This window comes from Chrysoperla carnea, chromosome 5, assembly GCF_905475395.1.
Source record: "Chrysoperla carnea chromosome 5, inChrCarn1.1, whole genome shotgun sequence".
NCBI classification, from domain to species: domain Eukaryota; kingdom Metazoa; phylum Arthropoda; class Insecta; order Neuroptera; family Chrysopidae; genus Chrysoperla; species Chrysoperla carnea.
This window is the reverse complement of record NC_058341.1, coordinates 46414800-46432912: the sequence shown is the minus strand read 5'-3', so window position 1 is coordinate 46432912 and position 18113 is coordinate 46414800. Positions and strand designations below refer to the sequence as shown.

The 18113-nt window shown below is 28.9% G+C and overlaps 6 protein-coding genes across 8 annotated transcripts; 3 read left to right on the top strand and 3 right to left on the bottom strand.

The window, feature by feature from the left end:
• The first annotated feature begins 611 nt into the window (after nucleotides 1-611).
• Nucleotides 612-6101, top strand: LOC123301205 (zinc finger protein 271-like). Its single transcript, XM_044883940.1, has 2 exons — nucleotides 612-1780; nucleotides 3543-6101. Exons 1-2 carry the CDS (start codon nucleotides 665-667, stop codon nucleotides 4902-4904), a joined length of 2478 nt encoding a protein of 825 aa, XP_044739875.1. The 5' UTR covers nucleotides 612-664; the 3' UTR covers nucleotides 4905-6101.
• LOC123300619 lies at nucleotides 2129-3376 on the bottom strand. Its single transcript, XM_044883215.1, has 2 exons — nucleotides 3180-3376; nucleotides 2129-2620 (listed from the first exon to the last, which is right to left on the bottom strand). The coding sequence occupies exons 1-2, from the start codon at nucleotides 3325-3327 to the stop codon at nucleotides 2181-2183; spliced, it is 588 nt and encodes a 195-aa protein (XP_044739150.1). The 5' UTR covers nucleotides 3328-3376; the 3' UTR covers nucleotides 2129-2180.
• A 1027-nt stretch (nucleotides 6102-7128) lies between the features above and the next one.
• Nucleotides 7129-11407, top strand: LOC123300230 (apoptosis-inducing factor 3). Of its 3 annotated transcripts, none has more exons than XM_044882761.1 (2): nucleotides 7129-7180; nucleotides 8348-11407. In XM_044882761.1, exons 1-2 carry the CDS (start codon nucleotides 7129-7131, stop codon nucleotides 9961-9963), a joined length of 1668 nt encoding a protein of 555 aa, XP_044738696.1. In that variant the 3' UTR covers nucleotides 9964-11407. The 3 variants fall into 3 exon arrangements, with proteins under 3 accessions (XP_044738696.1, XP_044738695.1, XP_044738698.1); XM_044882760.1 differs by lacking the exon at nucleotides 7129-7180 and adding an exon at nucleotides 7893-8041; XM_044882763.1 differs by lacking the exon at nucleotides 7129-7180 and adding an exon at nucleotides 8157-8237.
• A 60-nt stretch (nucleotides 11408-11467) lies between these two features.
• On the bottom strand, nucleotides 11468-12257 carry LOC123300231 (ribosomal protein 63, mitochondrial). Its single transcript, XM_044882764.1, has 2 exons — nucleotides 12017-12257; nucleotides 11468-11660 (listed from the first exon to the last, which is right to left on the bottom strand). Exons 1-2 carry the CDS (start codon nucleotides 12185-12187, stop codon nucleotides 11508-11510), a joined length of 324 nt encoding a protein of 107 aa, XP_044738699.1. The 5' UTR covers nucleotides 12188-12257; the 3' UTR covers nucleotides 11468-11507.
• Nucleotides 12258-12429: 172 nt separating this feature from the next.
• LOC123300819 (electron transfer flavoprotein regulatory factor 1) lies at nucleotides 12430-12920 on the bottom strand. The gene is made up of 2 exons (XM_044883464.1): nucleotides 12745-12920; nucleotides 12430-12683 (listed from the first exon to the last, which is right to left on the bottom strand). Exons 1-2 carry the CDS (start codon nucleotides 12805-12807, stop codon nucleotides 12474-12476), a joined length of 273 nt encoding a protein of 90 aa, XP_044739399.1. The 5' UTR covers nucleotides 12808-12920; the 3' UTR covers nucleotides 12430-12473.
• An 888-nt stretch (nucleotides 12921-13808) lies between these two features.
• On the top strand, nucleotides 13809-17887 carry LOC123300945 (required for meiotic nuclear division protein 1 homolog). Its single transcript, XM_044883625.1, has 4 exons — nucleotides 13809-13847; nucleotides 13935-14579; nucleotides 15297-15663; nucleotides 16944-17887. Exons 2-4 carry the CDS (start codon nucleotides 13957-13959, stop codon nucleotides 17103-17105), a joined length of 1152 nt encoding a protein of 383 aa, XP_044739560.1. The 5' UTR covers nucleotides 13809-13847; nucleotides 13935-13956; the 3' UTR covers nucleotides 17106-17887.
• Nucleotides 17888-18113: the final 226 nt, after the last annotated feature.

Sequence of the window (18113 nt, the reverse complement as noted above, 5' to 3'; positions counted from 1 at the left end):
ACGCTAGTTATTAGTTACCATAGTAACCTAACAAATTAAACTAAAAAAATGGCCGCAATATCTTAAGAGATTTCAAGTTGTACTTTGGGGTTCGATTATTCGAAAATCAAGCACAAAATCGAAAATTGTTAAAATTTCTTTTCGCTTTATTTTGCTATAAATTGGAAAATTCCCCCTTCAAATCGTGGTGTCACGGATGTCTTTTTATTTTTATGTTCATTGGATCCAAAGTATATAATTTTTTTTAATTTAAAAATTTTTTGTAAAAAATTACGTAAATTTAAACTGTGGGACTTTTAAAAACACCGAAAAAGAAAGTCGATAGGGTTATTCTCATCACAATAGGGAACGTGGTAGCTCTATTTTTCCATCGATTTAAATATCTGTAACTCCCTATAAATAAGCAAGTTTCCTAAAAAATGTTTTAGTAATTTCGATGTCACTGCTATGTAAATTTTCATTTATTCAATATATCTTGTTAAAACGACTGATTCCGAAATTAATATTTACTTAATCCAATTCTATATGGTAAAATAACGTATAAAAGCTAGTTAGAATATCTTTATTTTAAATAAAAGTAGTAAAAAGTGCTTCTAGTCAAGTAAGTCATAAAATCAAATAAATAATGATTAAACCTTTTTTTTTCGAATAAAACTAGTCAAAAATGAATGAAGTACAAACAGAAATTAAAATTAAAGACGAAATAATAGAATCGGATTCGAATTTTCATCAAGAAGTAATTTTTTTAGAAGAAAAACAAAGTGATGAATTTTATTTCGAAGGCAGCATAAATTATCCAGTGGATGGAGTATTTAAATGCAAATTTTGTGATCAAACTTATTCTAGACGTGGCGATTTATTAATTCATTCGAGAACCCATAAAGCCGAACGCCCTTATAAATGTAATGTGTGTAACGAGACATTTTTAAAAAAATCCACGTTAATAGATCACCATCGAATTCACACCGGTGAAAAACCATTTACATGTGATTTTTGTGAGCGATCATTTAACCAAAAATCAAATTTAAAAAAACATGAAAAAGTTCATACGGGGGAGAGGCCATTCAAATGTAATTTATGCAATAAAGAATTCACACGAAAAGCAATTTTGCAGCAACACAATGTGATTCATACCGGTGAAAAACCGTATAAGTGTAGTGTTTGTGATAGACGATGTTCCCAAAAATCAGATTTAAAAAAACACGAGCGGCTTCACACGGGCGAAAAACCATATAAATGTTGTTTATGCGATCAAGTATTTCAACGTAGCAAAGAATTACGTCGCCATGAAATCATTGTACATACTGGTGTGAAATTATTTCAGTGTATTTTATGTGATAAAAGTTTTTGGGAGCAGTACGAGTTAAACAAACATGAAAGAGTTTATCATCCAAGTATGAGTGATACACCTCATTCAACATTTTCTATTGGAAAAATTCAGAACAACAACCCAACTAAAAATGCTCCAACGTTTTCTTTTGCAGAAGTTCAAAATGCCACCATAAATGAAATATCTCAATCATGTTCTATTACAAATCAGAACGCCAATATAATTGAAACATCTCAAATATTTTCTATTGATCAAGTTCATATAAAAACTGAACCATCAGAAATATCTTCTAGTGAAAAAGTTCCTAATATAAATAAAAATGAATCGTTTCAAACATTTCCTAAAAGAAAATTTCGCCACGTAAAAATTGAACCATCGCAAACATTTTCTATTGAAAATATGCATCTCACAAATATAACTGAACCATTTCAAGGATTTCCTCTTGAAAACGTTCTTCATACAAACTCTAGTGAAAAAATAATTATGTAATTTATTATTGTTATAAAATAAATTTAATTTAAAAAATATAACAATTATATTCAATAAATTGCCAATATTGCAATAACCCGATTTTGATTTTTTCCAAAACAAATTAATATGCACTAAAAAGTAAAAAAATAACGATAATATAATGCAGTTACCTTTACCTTTCGCAGTATCTGCCCTACCCGTGAATGCCAGCGAGGCTAATCATTCCCTATGCAACCGTCACAGTGGACACCTTTAACTTTTATAACTAGATAAATCAAATCCGTACTCTATGTCACCAACTTTTGGATTAATAGAAAAATTCGGGATCCCAGTAGAGAATAATTATATTCTAAACCATTTTTTTTTTTTTTAAATATTTTTATTCAACTAATTCTAATTTTCCATTCGATAATTTCTTATAAACAAAAGGTTTTCGTTTTGTACGTTTCGACCAAAATAAGGTATCTTTTTTCGATAAAATATCATCAGGAGAAACCGCAACACTCTTAATTTGTTCATCCAAATCTATTTCATTTTCATTGCTTGTTTTTTTCGGCTTTTTTGAACTAATTTCTAAGTCATAATTTTCATTATCTTTTAGAATTACAGTAGAATTTGAAAATAATTTTATACCACCGGTATTGTTATCAGTTGCTTTTGGATCATTTTGACTAGTGTATAAATCTATTTCTTTATCCAAGAGTTTTCTTAGATTTTTTGCTACAAATTCTTGAAATTCTGGGGTGACTTTTAGAATACTAAATTCATCTAGGTCACATTTTTTATCTGGTCTAAGTGAAACTTGTTTTTTAAATATTTCTGAAAAAAACATTAAAATGCATTAATTTTGTTCGTTTTGGGGATGATTTATTTTTAACGCCTTCATTCGACTCTCTTGTAGCTCATTTTGATTGATATTATTATTTGGCTTTTGGGTTTGATTACGATTTGCTGGCAGACAAAGGTTCTTGACAAATTCTTACAGAACGTAGCGAGAATAGAAGGTAGGCATTTAAAAAAATCCGACTTTAGGTACAAGTATTGTTGGGTTAGTCTATGTTGAGTTGACCTTTTTCAATTCATATTTCAATGTGGCAGAGTATAAATTAGGATAATTTTTAGGTTTCTTGAAAACCGAAATCGCCATAAAACACAATGTTTTAATTTCAGGATTCGGTTTCTATAGAAAATCGAAATGATTGATTGATGAATCCTAATGAATGATTTTAGAGATATTCATCTTCAGTAGCTTTGAGAAAATGTTTCCTGTGGATATTCCAGTATTTTGTTTTGCTAAACTTTCTAAGAAACTTGTTCAAAATTCATGGGACTTTTATTTAGCTATGTTTCAAATAGTTAATTAATGATTAAAGATTACCTGTTTTATCCTTACAATCTCGTTCTGGTTTCTTTTTCGTTACATCTTTATTTAAATTTGAATACATATTATTATTTATAAATGAGGTATCCAAAGCCTCTTGGAGTTTTGTAATATTTTCATCTTCAGATGAAGAATCCGACGACATTATTAAAAAAATATTGAATTTAAGAAAATTGTTTTAAAATATACTTGAGGTTAGGTTTGAGAATCTAAAAAAAAAAATTGATGTTCTTCTGTTTATGTAAGTCATCCATAATTTGACACGAATAGTTTGTTTGACAAGCGACAATTGATGTAGCTTGGTCCAGCCCCTGGCTACTCTTGTATTGATTTTTAAGTAATTTTTTCACTTTTAATTTTTATATCAAAAAAATTACCAATTTGCATACCAAAAATAAAATTAAATACGAAATGGGTGAATCAAAACCAAATTTCAAGCAAGAAGTAATTTTTTTACCTGAAGATGAAACTGAAATGTTTTTTACCGAAGAAAATTCGGACCCTTTTCACAACATATCAGAAGATAGTTTAGAAACATCTTCCGATATGCAAAAATGGGATGGATACAAGTGTAAGTTTTGTGACAAAATTTATCGAAGTCGTATGGAGTTTTTAGCTCATGCAAAATCACATACGGGAGGTGAACGACCTTTTAAGTGTGATGCATGTGACCAATCATTTTCCCAACAATCTACGCTAATTGACCATCAACGTACCCACACCGGTGATAGACGGTTTGCTTGTGAATTTTGTAATAAATTGTTTAGCCAAAGGTCAAATTTAAAAAATCATGAAAAAGTGCATACCGGAGAAAGACCATTTAAATGTAACATTTGTGATCGTGATTTCACCCGAAAATCTCATTTGCAACAACATTACGCCATTCATACGGGAGAAAAACCGTTCAAATGTAGTTATTGCGATAAAAGATGCTCCCAAAAATCTGATATGAAAAAACATGAAAGAATTCACACAGGTGAAAAGGCGTATAAATGCGATTATTGTGATAAATCATTTTTACGGAGGGATGAATTAAAACGTCATGAAACGACTCATAACGGAGAAAGATCATTTCAATGTTCTGTATGTGATCAAAGCTTTTGGGAAAAATCAGCGCTTAAAAAACATGAACAAACTCATGCTGAATCTCATGTGTGTGAAGTGTGTAGCAAGTCATTCTCCAACGCAGAAAAGTTACAAAAACATTTTGAAACCCATTATAAAATCTTTCAATGTGGAATTTGTTTAAAAACATTTAGCAAACAAGGCAATTTAGACACACATGAAAAACTTCATCAAAAAGATACGGGTAGTCCGGATGCGGGAGTATTTAAATGTCGTTTCTGCGACAAAGTCCTTACACGAGCATCCCATTTACGCGAACATGAAAATCGTCACACAGGATCGAAGCAATTTACCTGCTCGGTTTGTGAAAAAGTATTTTTCCGTAAATCACATTTGGTTGAACATGAACGTCGCCATGTTGGTAAGGAGCCGTATCAATGTGATATGTGTAATCGGAAGTTTTTACAAAAGTCTGAGTTGACGAAACATATAGCGACAGAACATCTTGAAGATCGTGAAACTTTTCAATGTTCGATTTGTCAAATGGATTTTTTCGATAAAACTGCGTTGGATGAACACATTGAAATGCATAATGCAGATATGGTGGATGCAGGCATTAGTTTCTTTGAAACTGGTATGCATTTCATGGGATTTTAAATGTTACTCTCAATTTTCAACAAGATAAAATGTAGATTTTAACTCAATATATTTCTGAAAGTACACAACTCGAAGTTGAAATATTTAAGTGAGAACTAGAAACTATTTAATCAAGATATTGGCATCGTAAATTGAGATATTTGACGTCATGAGTAAGATATTAAAATCATAAACCAAGATATTAACATCGTATGTAACAAAATTGTTAATTTAAAAAATAAAAACTAAAATGAAGCATTTCGATGAAAAATAAAAAAATCGTTCGAATATTACACATTCTACATGATAATTCTAAAATAAATTTAAAGCCATAAAATCTCAAATGCTTCCAGAATAAACAGGTCACGATAATTGAAAAAGGCAAAAGAATACTCGAAGTATGAAAAAATGATAAAAATCATGTGACTTTCGTGCACCATTCCGTTGTTTCTTCACTAATGTATCAGCTTCGAAAAAATAAAATTAAGCCGTATAAAATGCAATAATTGAAAAGAAGATTAAGGGCCAAGTAACTTGCTCAACGTATTTTCTCCAAACTGGATTGAAACAAGCCGCTATATATTTACTGCTCTATTATTTAAAGCAGTAAAATTTTAAACTACAAACAATTTCGAAAGATTATTAAGAATATGGCATTGAATAGAAGATCAAATAAAGACAGCCATGGCGGTCCTCTCACTTTTTTTCAAGCGACAAAAATTTTTTTTTCCTATTTTTTTTTATTGGAAATAAAAAACTAAATTATTGTTTACAAATCGAAAATTTCGAGTTTAAGAAACTAGATAGTATTCTAAAATATTTAATTATGTTAAAGTAATTAATTAAATCGGTTCAGGAAATTGATATTATAGTTAAGCTTTTTAAGAAGCAATTAATTTTATGTTATTGTATCGAAACATTTATACAGGGTGTCATGATTCTATTAAAATAAGGAAATTTTAATTATAATCTTCAAAAAGTTTCTAATATTATCGAAAAATCTCGTACTAAAAGTAAATTTGTCAGGCAGCCCAGTTAATAAAACGTTCAATGCCATAAGGCCATAAGAAAAATGAGTCATTAATATTAAAATAGCTTCCTTATATCAAATTCGAAGTCAATAGATTTTTAACGCAATACGTTTAATGTTTCTTGCCAAATAGTAATATTCATATTTTGACTAAAAAATTAGATGTCATTTCTTATGTGCAAGAATTCTCTGACACCTTGTATAAATGATAAAAGTAAATAATAGTAATTATATATTTACACTAAATAATTATTAAAATTTAGCATTCAAATAAAAAAATTTTAAATAGTAAAATATTGAGTGTTTTTGAAAATTTCACTTTTCAGCAAATATACATCTTTGTAAATATACAGGAGGATATTCAAGAATGTATTGGTAATTGTTACCAATTATTTTAGAAAACGTTCATTAGGAAATATGTGCAAAATTTCATATAAAGGTAACAATGACATACATTCTCAAGGTTTGATCAGGTGGAAATTTATAAGGTAACTCTCCCCTCTCTAAAAATACTTAAATTGTATGACTTAAATGATTATTAGTACAATCAAAATATTTTTTTGGACAAAATACCATTTAAAAATTTATAATTATTTTTACGACATGCAATGTATACTTGACTAAAATTAATAATACTTCTACAATTTCTGCCTCTCAAAATAATTTGATTAATAAAATAAATGTACGATACCATTCAATAAAAAGGAACCAATCTCAATCTCTACACATTGACATTCGTACATTCATTTTTAAAATAATAGAAATTTTCTGTCCTTGGGAGTTGGGATTTCTAGGAATCGAAAAGGATCTACCTACATATCACAAAAAAGTTAAAATTACCTAGCTTCGTAAATTTAGCAGATTTAAGCAATTGTTGCACACGCAAATAGGTCGAAAAGTAATAAGTTATCAATATTATAAAAGTGTGCATGTACAATCTGAATATTAAAAGAAAAAAATTTGGGAAGAAATAAAAAATTATTTTTACAAATGCGGAATTCATTTTTTTGGACTCGAGTGTATAAAAATTTGTTTGTATCCTAAAGCTAATAAAGCTTCAACCGTGATAAGGTAATGATAAGAAAAATACATATCCGTTATCTAGGCATATACCTACATATATGCAAATTATCTAGACGTTAAAGTATTAAAATATTATTATTTTGAAATCGATAGAACTTTTGTCTTTAATAAATTTATAGTAATATATCAATGATGAAGCGCAAATCCATGAGGAGACAGTCAGGGGAATTGATTCCTCCCAAAAGTAAGGAAGTCAACTTTTTTAAAGTAATAACGAACAAATATTTAACAAATAACTCGAAAATTTATGCCATAAGATGACAGTTGTGTTCAATTACTAGTAGCGGTATTCAAATATCAAAAGGTCTAGAACAAAGACTATAGGGTCCTATGCTCTTTGGTCTAGAATCTGTAGGCACAGAACCAGCAAAAAAAATTATGAATTACTGAAAAAGGCTAATGAAAATTTTATTTTGACCTCTTTATAAAATGTTCTGAATCCGCACTTACTGATAAATGTAAATATGAACTATTTAAAATTTAAAAAATGAGAAGAAAACGCGGCATAAATACGAATCACGTGATGATAAGGCCGAATTTTAAAAGGTTGTAGGTTTAAAGTTCAAAAACATTATTATAAATCTAATAAGTCATTAGAAAGTTTATTAAAAAACATTTTCATAGATTTTAAGGATTAACCTTAAAATAAACGCTTTAAGTAAAAAAGTACGAAAGTATAGAACAAAAGAGCCGGTTTTTCCAATCAATATCACAAATTGTTTGTTCCTTATGTGAAAATAAATTAATAAATTATATTCTGTTCATGTTTTTAAATAACTTTTGAATTAGACCCATATTAAAAATAACCTTGAAAATATTCAAGTGTTTTTATTACTCATAATTTAACAAATAGCTAAGTAAATAAGAGGAAAATCCTTTCACCTGTTCATATTAAAAATATTATACATGGTGCAAAGGCGCAGTTTCAATTTGATATTGAATAGTATTAGTTTATTGCGAAAGCAAACAATATTATTCAATTTTCATACGATGGGTTCATCAAACTGTAAATCATTTTCACCGCAAAAAGCAGCGGAAAATTGTGGTATGTGTAAAATATATTCGAGTTTTATTGTTGCCCAGAGTTGTTTGTTAAGAAATTATTTTTATTGATTATTGACGCCTTATTACAGCTGTTCTTAAGTAATACTTGTCATATTTGTTATTTGATAAAAAAATCTGTTTACGGAAATAAGGAAATAGTTTGTCGTATCTTTTTAGGATATCGTTGTGGTTTCTTGGTAAGCCAATAATTCATTTAAAAAATTTTTATCAATAAAATTTCGAATATAAAGGCGAAAAAATTATTATTTTTTTCAGTTCAAATAATTTTTGTTATTTTTGTACACAGGTGTTGTAAATCCTTCAAAGATGACCTCACATTCAGAAGTTGATTACATCGAAGGTGTGGTATGTAAAGAAAGTGATATTCAAGAAAATGAAATGAAAACATTTGATTTAGGAGAAGGTAAAATTCTTTTAATCAAACAAAATGGTGTTTTAAGTGCAATAGGAAATAAGTGTACACATTATGGGGCTCCCTTAATTAATGGAGCACTTGGTGATGGTCGTGTACGTTGTCCATGGCACGGAGCTTGTTTTAATACAAAAACTGGAGATATTGAAGATTTTCCTGGTTTAGATTCTGTACCTTGTTACGAAGTAACCTTAGAAAATGGTGATGTTCATGTTCGTGGAAAGTTATCTGATTTGAAAACATCAAAACGGACAAAACCATTTGCAAGTAAATGTGCGTCTGTGGATAATACGTATGTTGTAATCGGTGGAGGACCATCAGCTGCGATTTGTGCGGAAACTATACGACAATCAGGATTTACAGGAACTATCAAGATGATTTGTAGGGAAAAGTATCTTCCGTATGATCGAATTAAATTATCAAAACAGTTGGATGCTGATGTTGAAAAATTACAATTCCGTACCCCAGCATTTTATAAAGATGGAAATATTGATGTTTTAACTAATGTTGAAGCCACTGCGTTAAATAGCAAAGATAAAGTTGTAAGTTTAAGTAATGGTGACAAAATTAATTACACAAAATGTTTTATTGCTACTGGTTCGGACGCGCGAAAACCAACTATTGAAGGAAGCAACTTAAAAAATATTTACACTCTTCGTGAATACGATGATACATCTAAAATACGCACTTTAATAAAACCTGAAAATGAAGTTGTTATTCTTGGTTCTAGTTTCATAGGACTCGAAGCAGCAGCATATTGTGTTGGTAAAGTAGCTAAAGTTACAGTAATTGGCCAGACTTCTGTACCATTAGAAAAGGTTTTCGGTCAACCAATTGGGGCTAGGTTAAAAGAATTATTTGAAGAAAAAGGAGTCAATTTTGTAATGAAAAGCGGCATTAAAAAATTCATTGGTTCAGATGGTGCATTAACTTCCGTCGAACTTAATGATGGCTCTGTACTGAAAGCTGATGTATGTATCGCTGGTATTGGCTCGACATTCAATACAAATTTTCTCAAAGACAGTGGTATTGAAATTAGAAGTGATGGATCAATTCCAGTTAACAGTTTTATGGAGACTAACGTACCTGGAGTATACGCTGGTGGGGATATTGCTTATGCTCCCATATATTCGAATAACAATGAACCTGCAGCAATTGGACACATTGGTTTGGCATCATACCATGGTAAAATTGCAGCGTTGAATATGGTGGGAAAAACAACTGAAAGTAAATCGGTACCATTCTTTTGGACGATGATATTTGGTAAATCGGTACGATACTCTGGATATGGTCAACATGATGATTTAAAAGTTGAAGGTGATCTTAAAGAATTGAAATTTGTTTGTTTCTATTTCAAAGGCGATAAGGTTATTGGAATAGCAAGTTGTAATAGGGATCCAATTGTTGCTAAGTTTGCGGAATTATCTTCTCAAGGAAAGCATCTTAATAAAAATGATATACTCAAAGATCCTTTTGGCTGGTCCAATTAGATTTGATATTTTTCCCGGATAATTTTCGATATAATAATCTATTAATAAGTTGATTAATTAGTTACTTAAATGTTGAATTTAAAGATATTTATTAAGAATGTTATCTCGAATTGTAATAACTATTGAATTCAGGTCTAGCGCAAAGAACCAACCCTGATTGAAATAGCTTATCTGATTTTTTAAACTTTATTTTTGAGTAATTAAATTAAACTAGAAAACACACTATGTAGAATTTTAAAATTATATTAAAGAAGGTTCGTATATAGCATTACGAATTTTTATCGAAACCGTATAATGAAAAAGTTTGTTGTAGGACCAACATTTCTTCTGGTAAAAATTCGTCTCATTTTATGAAGACACCTTTATAAAAAAAAGATTACTAATTTTTATAAAAAGAATATGTGAGATACCAGATAATCTTTGTTTAAAAATAATTTGTTAACTATATATAAATTTGAATATCAAACTAAGAGTATTATGCTTTATCAAGATAGTCCAGGAATATAAAGGTTGTTTTGCTTAAAAAAATCCAAGTGAAGTTTTTTCACAGGATTTCATATTCGCAATAAAAAAAAAAAAATAATAATCTAGGGCAAAGGTCGCGAAATAGGTTTTTTCAAATATCTCGTGAACTATTTAGTTTATGACAGTTTTAGCTGTTATATAATTTGTGAGTTAATTTTACATAGAAAAAGTTCTATACAAAATTTCCGTAGAAGCAATAGCTTTCGAAATATTTAACTGAGAAAAGTTAATAATAATAAAGAGTATTTTATAAAATAAATGAACGAAGTATATTTATTAATAAAAAGCTTTTACGCTCAGGAAAGTTGTTTGATTCATACATTCATTTTTTTTCTGTGATGTTCATAAATAAATAATTATTATTTATATTGCAATGTCAAATAATTTGTGCTTCATATGTAATGAAACTTTTTCAGCCAAATATTTTGAGTACTATTACTTCTACGGATATTTGTATAGAACATTTACTATGTAAAATTAACTCACGAACAAATTTTATAATACCTAAATCGCCCTAAACTTAACGAGATATTTGAAGAGAACCTATTTTCTCGGCCTTTGACCTTAAATAATTTTTTTAGCATATTGATTTTGCAATGGACTTTTCTTAAAGGAAATTTCATTTAAGCAAATCGTTATTTTTCTGAGTTAAAGATCTATCTAAAAAAACCAACTAATTCGTATTAATTTTATTGTGAGGCAAATATTAAGCCTTCAGATTTAAGAAGAGAGGATTTATTTTGAAATGAGACCGCAATTCTTATCGAACGTAACATGTTATTTTTAGAAGTAAAATATAAAAAGATTGTGTCATTTTAAAATAAAATCACTTTACTGAAAATTGTAAGTGCGATTTCGTGGTATGAACTTGCACATTAAAAAACACAAATAATTCATGCTTGTAAAATAAAAATAAATAACAGTATTCCATATATTTTTTGATATTTTAATTTTTAATTATTTATTGTAAATTTTGAAACTATAATACAGATTATAAACAGACCACATAATTATTTTTTTTATTCCCATGAATCTGTTACTCTTAAATGCGCTAATCGATCTTCTAAGCGTACATGAGGTTTTTTGAAATAATCTTCTAATCGTGCGGCTTTCAAACGTTCCATACGTTGTTCACTCTTTCCAAGGGCTTTGGCGTGTCCAAATGATTGTTCCTAAACAAATAAGTTCCCAAGATAAGTGTTATTGAATTCCTATAATTACTTCTTGTCTTAATAAGCCTTTTCATGACGTGACATGAACGTATCTTTTTAAGCTTCGTTTTCGAAATATTCTTAATTCAGACTTCTTTTTTCTATAGGGCTTTTCATTTACAAAATGATTCTCTTTTGTTTCGGACAAATTTCAATCAAGTAAAGACATATCACATCTTCTATCGTAGTCAAAAAATGCTGTTTGATAAAGATAAAACATATCAAGATTTTTTTAGCTTGAATAGTTTTTGACAAATGTCCGAAACAAAAGCAAATCGATGAAAAGGCTTTTTCATTTGTTTTCAACAAATACTTACGGGCGTTAAAAAAGGATGTCTCAAATATAACATATTTTTTTCTTCAATTTCATAATCAATTCTTTTTTGAGCTATATGTTTTCCAGTTGTTGGTGGTACTATTCGATATTTACCTCGATAAATATGCCCATTAGGCATTTTTTTCCTTAAAAGTGCTAATGTGAGCCTCATTTTGAATTTAATTTTCAAATTGAGGTTATGACAAACGTCAATAACTAATAACTACAGACTTATATACTTCCATTAATTTTCCTAAGCTTTTACTATTTTTATCAAAAATTTTCCACTCGTAGAAATTTGCAACTTGAGTTTACAGCAAATATTGTTTGGGTTAATAAAAAAATGGCATAAAATTTAAAGGATTTTATTAAGTAAAAATATATATTTACTAAAATATATTAATACATATTACAAATATTTACAAGCAACTCTATTAAACGGATTATAAGCTACTAATTTATTGGTCTTCATAATATCTTCGCTTTAACGTGCGATATTTTTTCAACATATATAAGGCCTCTATTTCCTTGACAATATATTGTCCAAGAGCAATTTGTTTCTCAATCTTTTTAGGATCAGTTTCATCTTTATTTCTCATAAAAGCATTGTGTAACTTCGCTCGAAATGGTTCAAAGCCAGTTGGATAATCTTTTCCTAAGTGTAATAACTAGAAAATATATATAATTAGAAATCGAAAACGTAATATTTCGAACTATGTATAAACTTACGGTTTTGTATAATTGTATAACTTGACTACGAGTAGTACTCATTATTGTATAATTAAAACTCATAGTATCCACAAACTAAACGTTTTATCGAATTCGAAAGTTGTATTCACATGATATGTCGTGATATGTTATGATTTTTTCTGTTTACAAAATACATTTTTGGACTACGACCTTTGTAATTAATTATCGAATGTGTAGTAAAGGCAAATTCCAATAAAGTCATAAGAACACACAAATCAACACTAAATCTACATTTAAAAAGTGTGAAGGAATCCGAAACAGACACTTCTTCATCTGAGCTAAAATCATAGCTAAAATACGAATATCTAAAATTATTTTTCATGCATCTCAATGAAATCGGTATAGAGAAGCAGTTTCTAAAGCTCTTATAAAGCTTAATTCTTAGAATTATAAAGTATATGTCTTTATAGACTTGTTTATTCGTTAAAATGTGAATTGTTGGTTTGTCTCTTCTCACAAACTATCGTTAAAATGGCGATTCATAAGAAGAAACACCTACTCTTAGTATTTCATTCTCTACTGTGCTCGCGGCATTTTAGTTCTAATAAATACATTAACAAATTTGTTTCGTAGACTTGTCTGTGATCCCTTGTTATATCTTATTTCCATTTTGGGGAACCGCTACTGTTGAGTAGAAGCTACTTTACTTGTCTTGGATTTGAGGAATCTTACTATAAGTATAGAGTCATTATTTACTATCCCAAATACAGCAACTTAAAACTATTTTTAAGTATCAGAAAGCAGTGCAATTAAAGTTTCTATATTCAAAATATCGAAATTATTAATCATTTTTCATATATTATTTGTTACCTACTTTTAGCGTTTCTTGTGTGATTAAATCATGAAGCAACAATCAAATTCAGTGTTGCCAGATCTCCCCTGAAAAAAATAGATCTGAATCTACCGCAACACTGATCAAAACTCACAGACTTATATTATTCGCATATGTAAATTCACTTTTTGTGTCATAAGAATCACGCACGATTTTTAAAATAAAATCATATGTCAGTTTTATTAAAATCAAGCTATGCTAGATATAAAACTTATTAAAGAAAGTACTTAAAGATTATTTATTTAGAAAGGTTCGATTAAAGTTTATTTAGATTAACGTAATAATTTTTATACAAGTCATTTTATATTATGTAACTATAAACTTTTGATAATTTTAGGTTTTTAAGGCTAAGCGATAAAATGAATTTTACATTTTTAAGTATTACACGAAATATGTTAACGCAGATTACTAAAGTAACAGCCCACGATGCTAGATTATTATTTCATTTTAAGTTGAATTACAGCACTTTTAAATCTCCTTCTGCATTCAAATCCAAGAATACGCCAAATACTCTTAATATATTCAAATCAAAATTGTCTTCAATGAAAGGAATACACGAGAACATTTCAGCATTACAAATGAAAAAACGACCAATTCGTAAAAAACGTACAGCTTTGGAAGATGATGAACCAAAACCACCTGGTGTATTTTCTGTAGTAGCTTTTGCTACTGCAGAAGAATATAAATTAGAACCATTATTCCAAGGATTGATTAAACAAGATTTATATGAACCGAAAATATTTGCAAATCGAAACGATTCGGAAATTAATGTTATACATGCTACAGCTAAGTATCAAGTTGAAGATGAACCACGTGAAATATTTTTCTTTAGGGAAGGTACGATTGTGTTATGGAATGTTGGGGAACTAGAAAGTAGTAACTTGTTAAATTTAATTAAATCTTATGAACAAGATCGGTATGGAGAGTTACTTGTGCAGCAAGAGGCAGAAATTATGGATTATAGATATGTTCCAGATAATAGGTAATATTCAATTCTCTAAAGATTGCCAGCTCAAATAAAATCCTTAAAAGTCCCTAAAACCTTTCAGTAAAATTCCCTGAAATTCAAACTAAATTAGAGAAATTTTTAAACTAATAATAAATTGTATTTTTTCAATTAAAATTTCATCGCTTACTGATAAAAATAATTATAATTAGTTAAATAATATGCAGGGTGCCAAAAGTTAAAAACGGCAGAAAAAACGATGGACAGTGGATGGAATTTAAATCCATAATCTTTTTGGCGTTTTTCGATTTGGTATTAACGACGAAGGGCTTCATTAATAATCATTGTTTTTAATTTTAAGAATCGACTACTGTTAGGACTGAATTTGTCATGATAAGTTATAGGAAATAAAAGTTACTATAATTTGGTATTTCATCATTTTTTCGCAGTTTAATAAGTAAATTAAAATTCTTAAAAACAAGCAATAATTAACGAACTGAATAGGACTTTTCAACTTGGAACTCCATCCCCATCCACCACTTTTCTGCTGTTCACCACTACTGGAACACCTTGTATAATATTTTTATTTTTCGTCATTTTCTCACTTTTTTGAATACTTTTGGCAGTACTAACTTGAAAAAGCTTGGTTTAAAGCTGTACATTTAGGACGCCAATGTCAATTTACTCTAGAATTTTCATTTGTTTTTAGAATTTTTAAAAATTCAAATTTTAATTTTAATTTTCTATTTGTAGGCCATGCTATATAGAAAATGGTGATTTTATTTTAATAAAAGATAAGGAAGGTGAAACTTTATCAAATGAAAAATATGCATTTTCCAATGCAATGGCATTATCAGTGAAATTAGGTATGTGGGAAGCATCATTGGACCGTTATGTAGAATCAATTGCATTTGTAACAGAAGATTTGAAAAGGGGTAATAAAATTTCAATGACACAAGATGACGTATTACGCAAACATGGTGAATTATTTGCATTACGCCATTTGATTAATTTAAGTTCAGATTTATTGGATACACCGGATTTTTATTGGGAACGGGATCAATTGGAAGTATTATATACACAAACATGTAATTATTTTAGTATACCAAGGCGAACAAAGGTAATTAAAAATTGCATTACTTTTTTGAATATTAATAATTGAACGATTGAAAAATATACCACGTTATCGATTGAAAAACTGATCCGGAAAATCATCTTTCGAATGCGATTTTAGTCAATAGGATAATTTTGATCCAAATATCAAATACAAATCGAGTCCATTTAACAACTGTGTGACTTGTTTTTTGATATCGCTTAAAATCTTGTACGAAAAGCTTTTATTTCAGAGCGATTCTGGAAAAATCTTCATCTAATAGTAAAATGAGATTGGTATTTATCTTTTTTTGGGTCGTGATTACCTTAAATAATATCAAATTACAAAAATGTAGTTGATTATGCGATTGAGTGACAAGTTTCTGAGGTACAGAAAACTACTCGTTCCATCGTCAAAAGTTATTTTCCCTATTATAAGTACCAGCTCTCCGACCGTATTATGTAGGCTCCCTTACTTTAGGCAAGTAGCACCTACCTCGATTACTCACTTCTCTGGATCTGTACTTCTTTAATAAGACTAAGATTCAAAACCTGTAAAAATGGTTGGATTAACCATGTTGGAACCCCCTAGATAATGCAATTTTCGGGCCTCCTTTTCAGCCGTTTGAAGATCATCAGCTCTTTTCAAGTTGATGAAGCGATGTGAGTAAAATGAGACGCCAGTGTTTTAACTTTATTCTTGTTTTATGCAATAAAAAACGATAATTGAAATAGAATAGTTTGTGAAATACGTTAAGTTTAAGTATTAACTTTTCTAATTTTTTGGATACAAAATGGTTTGTAATATCTTTAAAGTTAATCGTATCCTGTAATTCTAAGATGAAGTACTTGATTTGCTTGCTTACGAGCTCAAAGTCCTCGAGATAATGTTCACTAAATTTTGTACAAGCCTCTTAATTTCATCGTCAGTCTCTGTCATAAAATCTGTTAGAAATTTTAGTACAGGCAAATAAATTTCAATAATTAATTTAGCTTTTTCCTCTGACACAACTTCTAGTTTTGCAGTAACGTAACGCATCCAATATTATTATTTCTACTATTCGATACTAGATGGTTCTGTTATGAAGGTATGAAACATTTCATCAACTGATGGTATGCATCGAAAATAACCATAATACCTATTGTTGGGGATCCAAACTTTCCTATTAAATTTTCTCTCAAATGAAACATTTTCAATCTCTTTTGTGTGGGCCTAGACAGTTGCTTACTCTGTCTAATGGTTAATCCGATCTTGCCTGTAAAAGGCTTTGTAATCATATTTCTAGAAACTAATACCCATTTTTTTAGGTAATGAATGAAAAATTGAACCATTGTTTTGAATTAATTGAATTGTTATCGTCACATTTAAGTGATAAACATCATACGCGATTGGAGTGGATGATAATTATATTAATTATGGTTGAAGTTGTATTCGAAACAGTACATTATGCTGAACGATATTTACATTAAGTTTGAATCACACTGTAAAAGATTTTTTGACATATAACTTTTATAAAAAGTGATTTTTTGATCAATCAATAAGGTAAAGACTGTCACATTTTATATAATTGAGGTTTGATGAATAAACTTAAAAAATTCGAATTTATTTGGAGTTTTTATATAAAAATACTAGATGTATTTCTATTATTTGCTATAAAGTTCATTGTTAGTGACCCATACAAGGTCCGAAAGTTGATTAACAAGTTTCTATAAACAAAATTGAGAAAAAAATGATGTTTCACAGATTTCACTTCAAGCACTGTTACGTTTAGCTTATAATTTTCCAAAAATGTTTTAGTTTTAAATGTTTTTATTTCTAAAAACTTTCCGTATTTAATGTTTAAGTGTTAACTTAAACCAAATTTTAGAATTTCCGGTCAAAAAGTCTGACTCGCTTGATAAACTTACAAGCTAAATAGTTCGATAGGAATCAGCGTATGAGTACAAACAACTATTCTACCTCAATTTTTTTCGAAGTGATCGGGAAATTTTTAAGCAATATTCCTGAATCAAATTGCGAAAGTTTGTATCATCAGTAGGACAATTTAAAGAAAATCGTATAAAAAGTTGAGGTGGAATAGTTGTTTGCGGTGATTCCTACTGAACTAAAAGTATTTGCTAAGTTTTTTTCATCCAATCCTAAGGTTTTTTATACTGCATAAAGGTCTTTTACAATGAAAACAGCCTTATCTTGTAATGTACTTTTAGAATTTAGATAGACGATAAAATAAATATTACCGTGTTTTTTTTTTGTTACGCTATACGTTATTAAAATATTTTTAAGAGTTTTGTAAATAATTGTTATTATATATTTACATAATTTTTAATAAATTATTTTTGAAAATTTCCAATAGTTTTTTTTTTCGAGGATTTTTTTATAATTAATTTGTACAAAACCAATCAAAATAATGATGAAACGAACCTCAGATTAACTTTCAGTTTTATAAAGGTAAAGCAATTTTTCTGTGCTCATTGGAT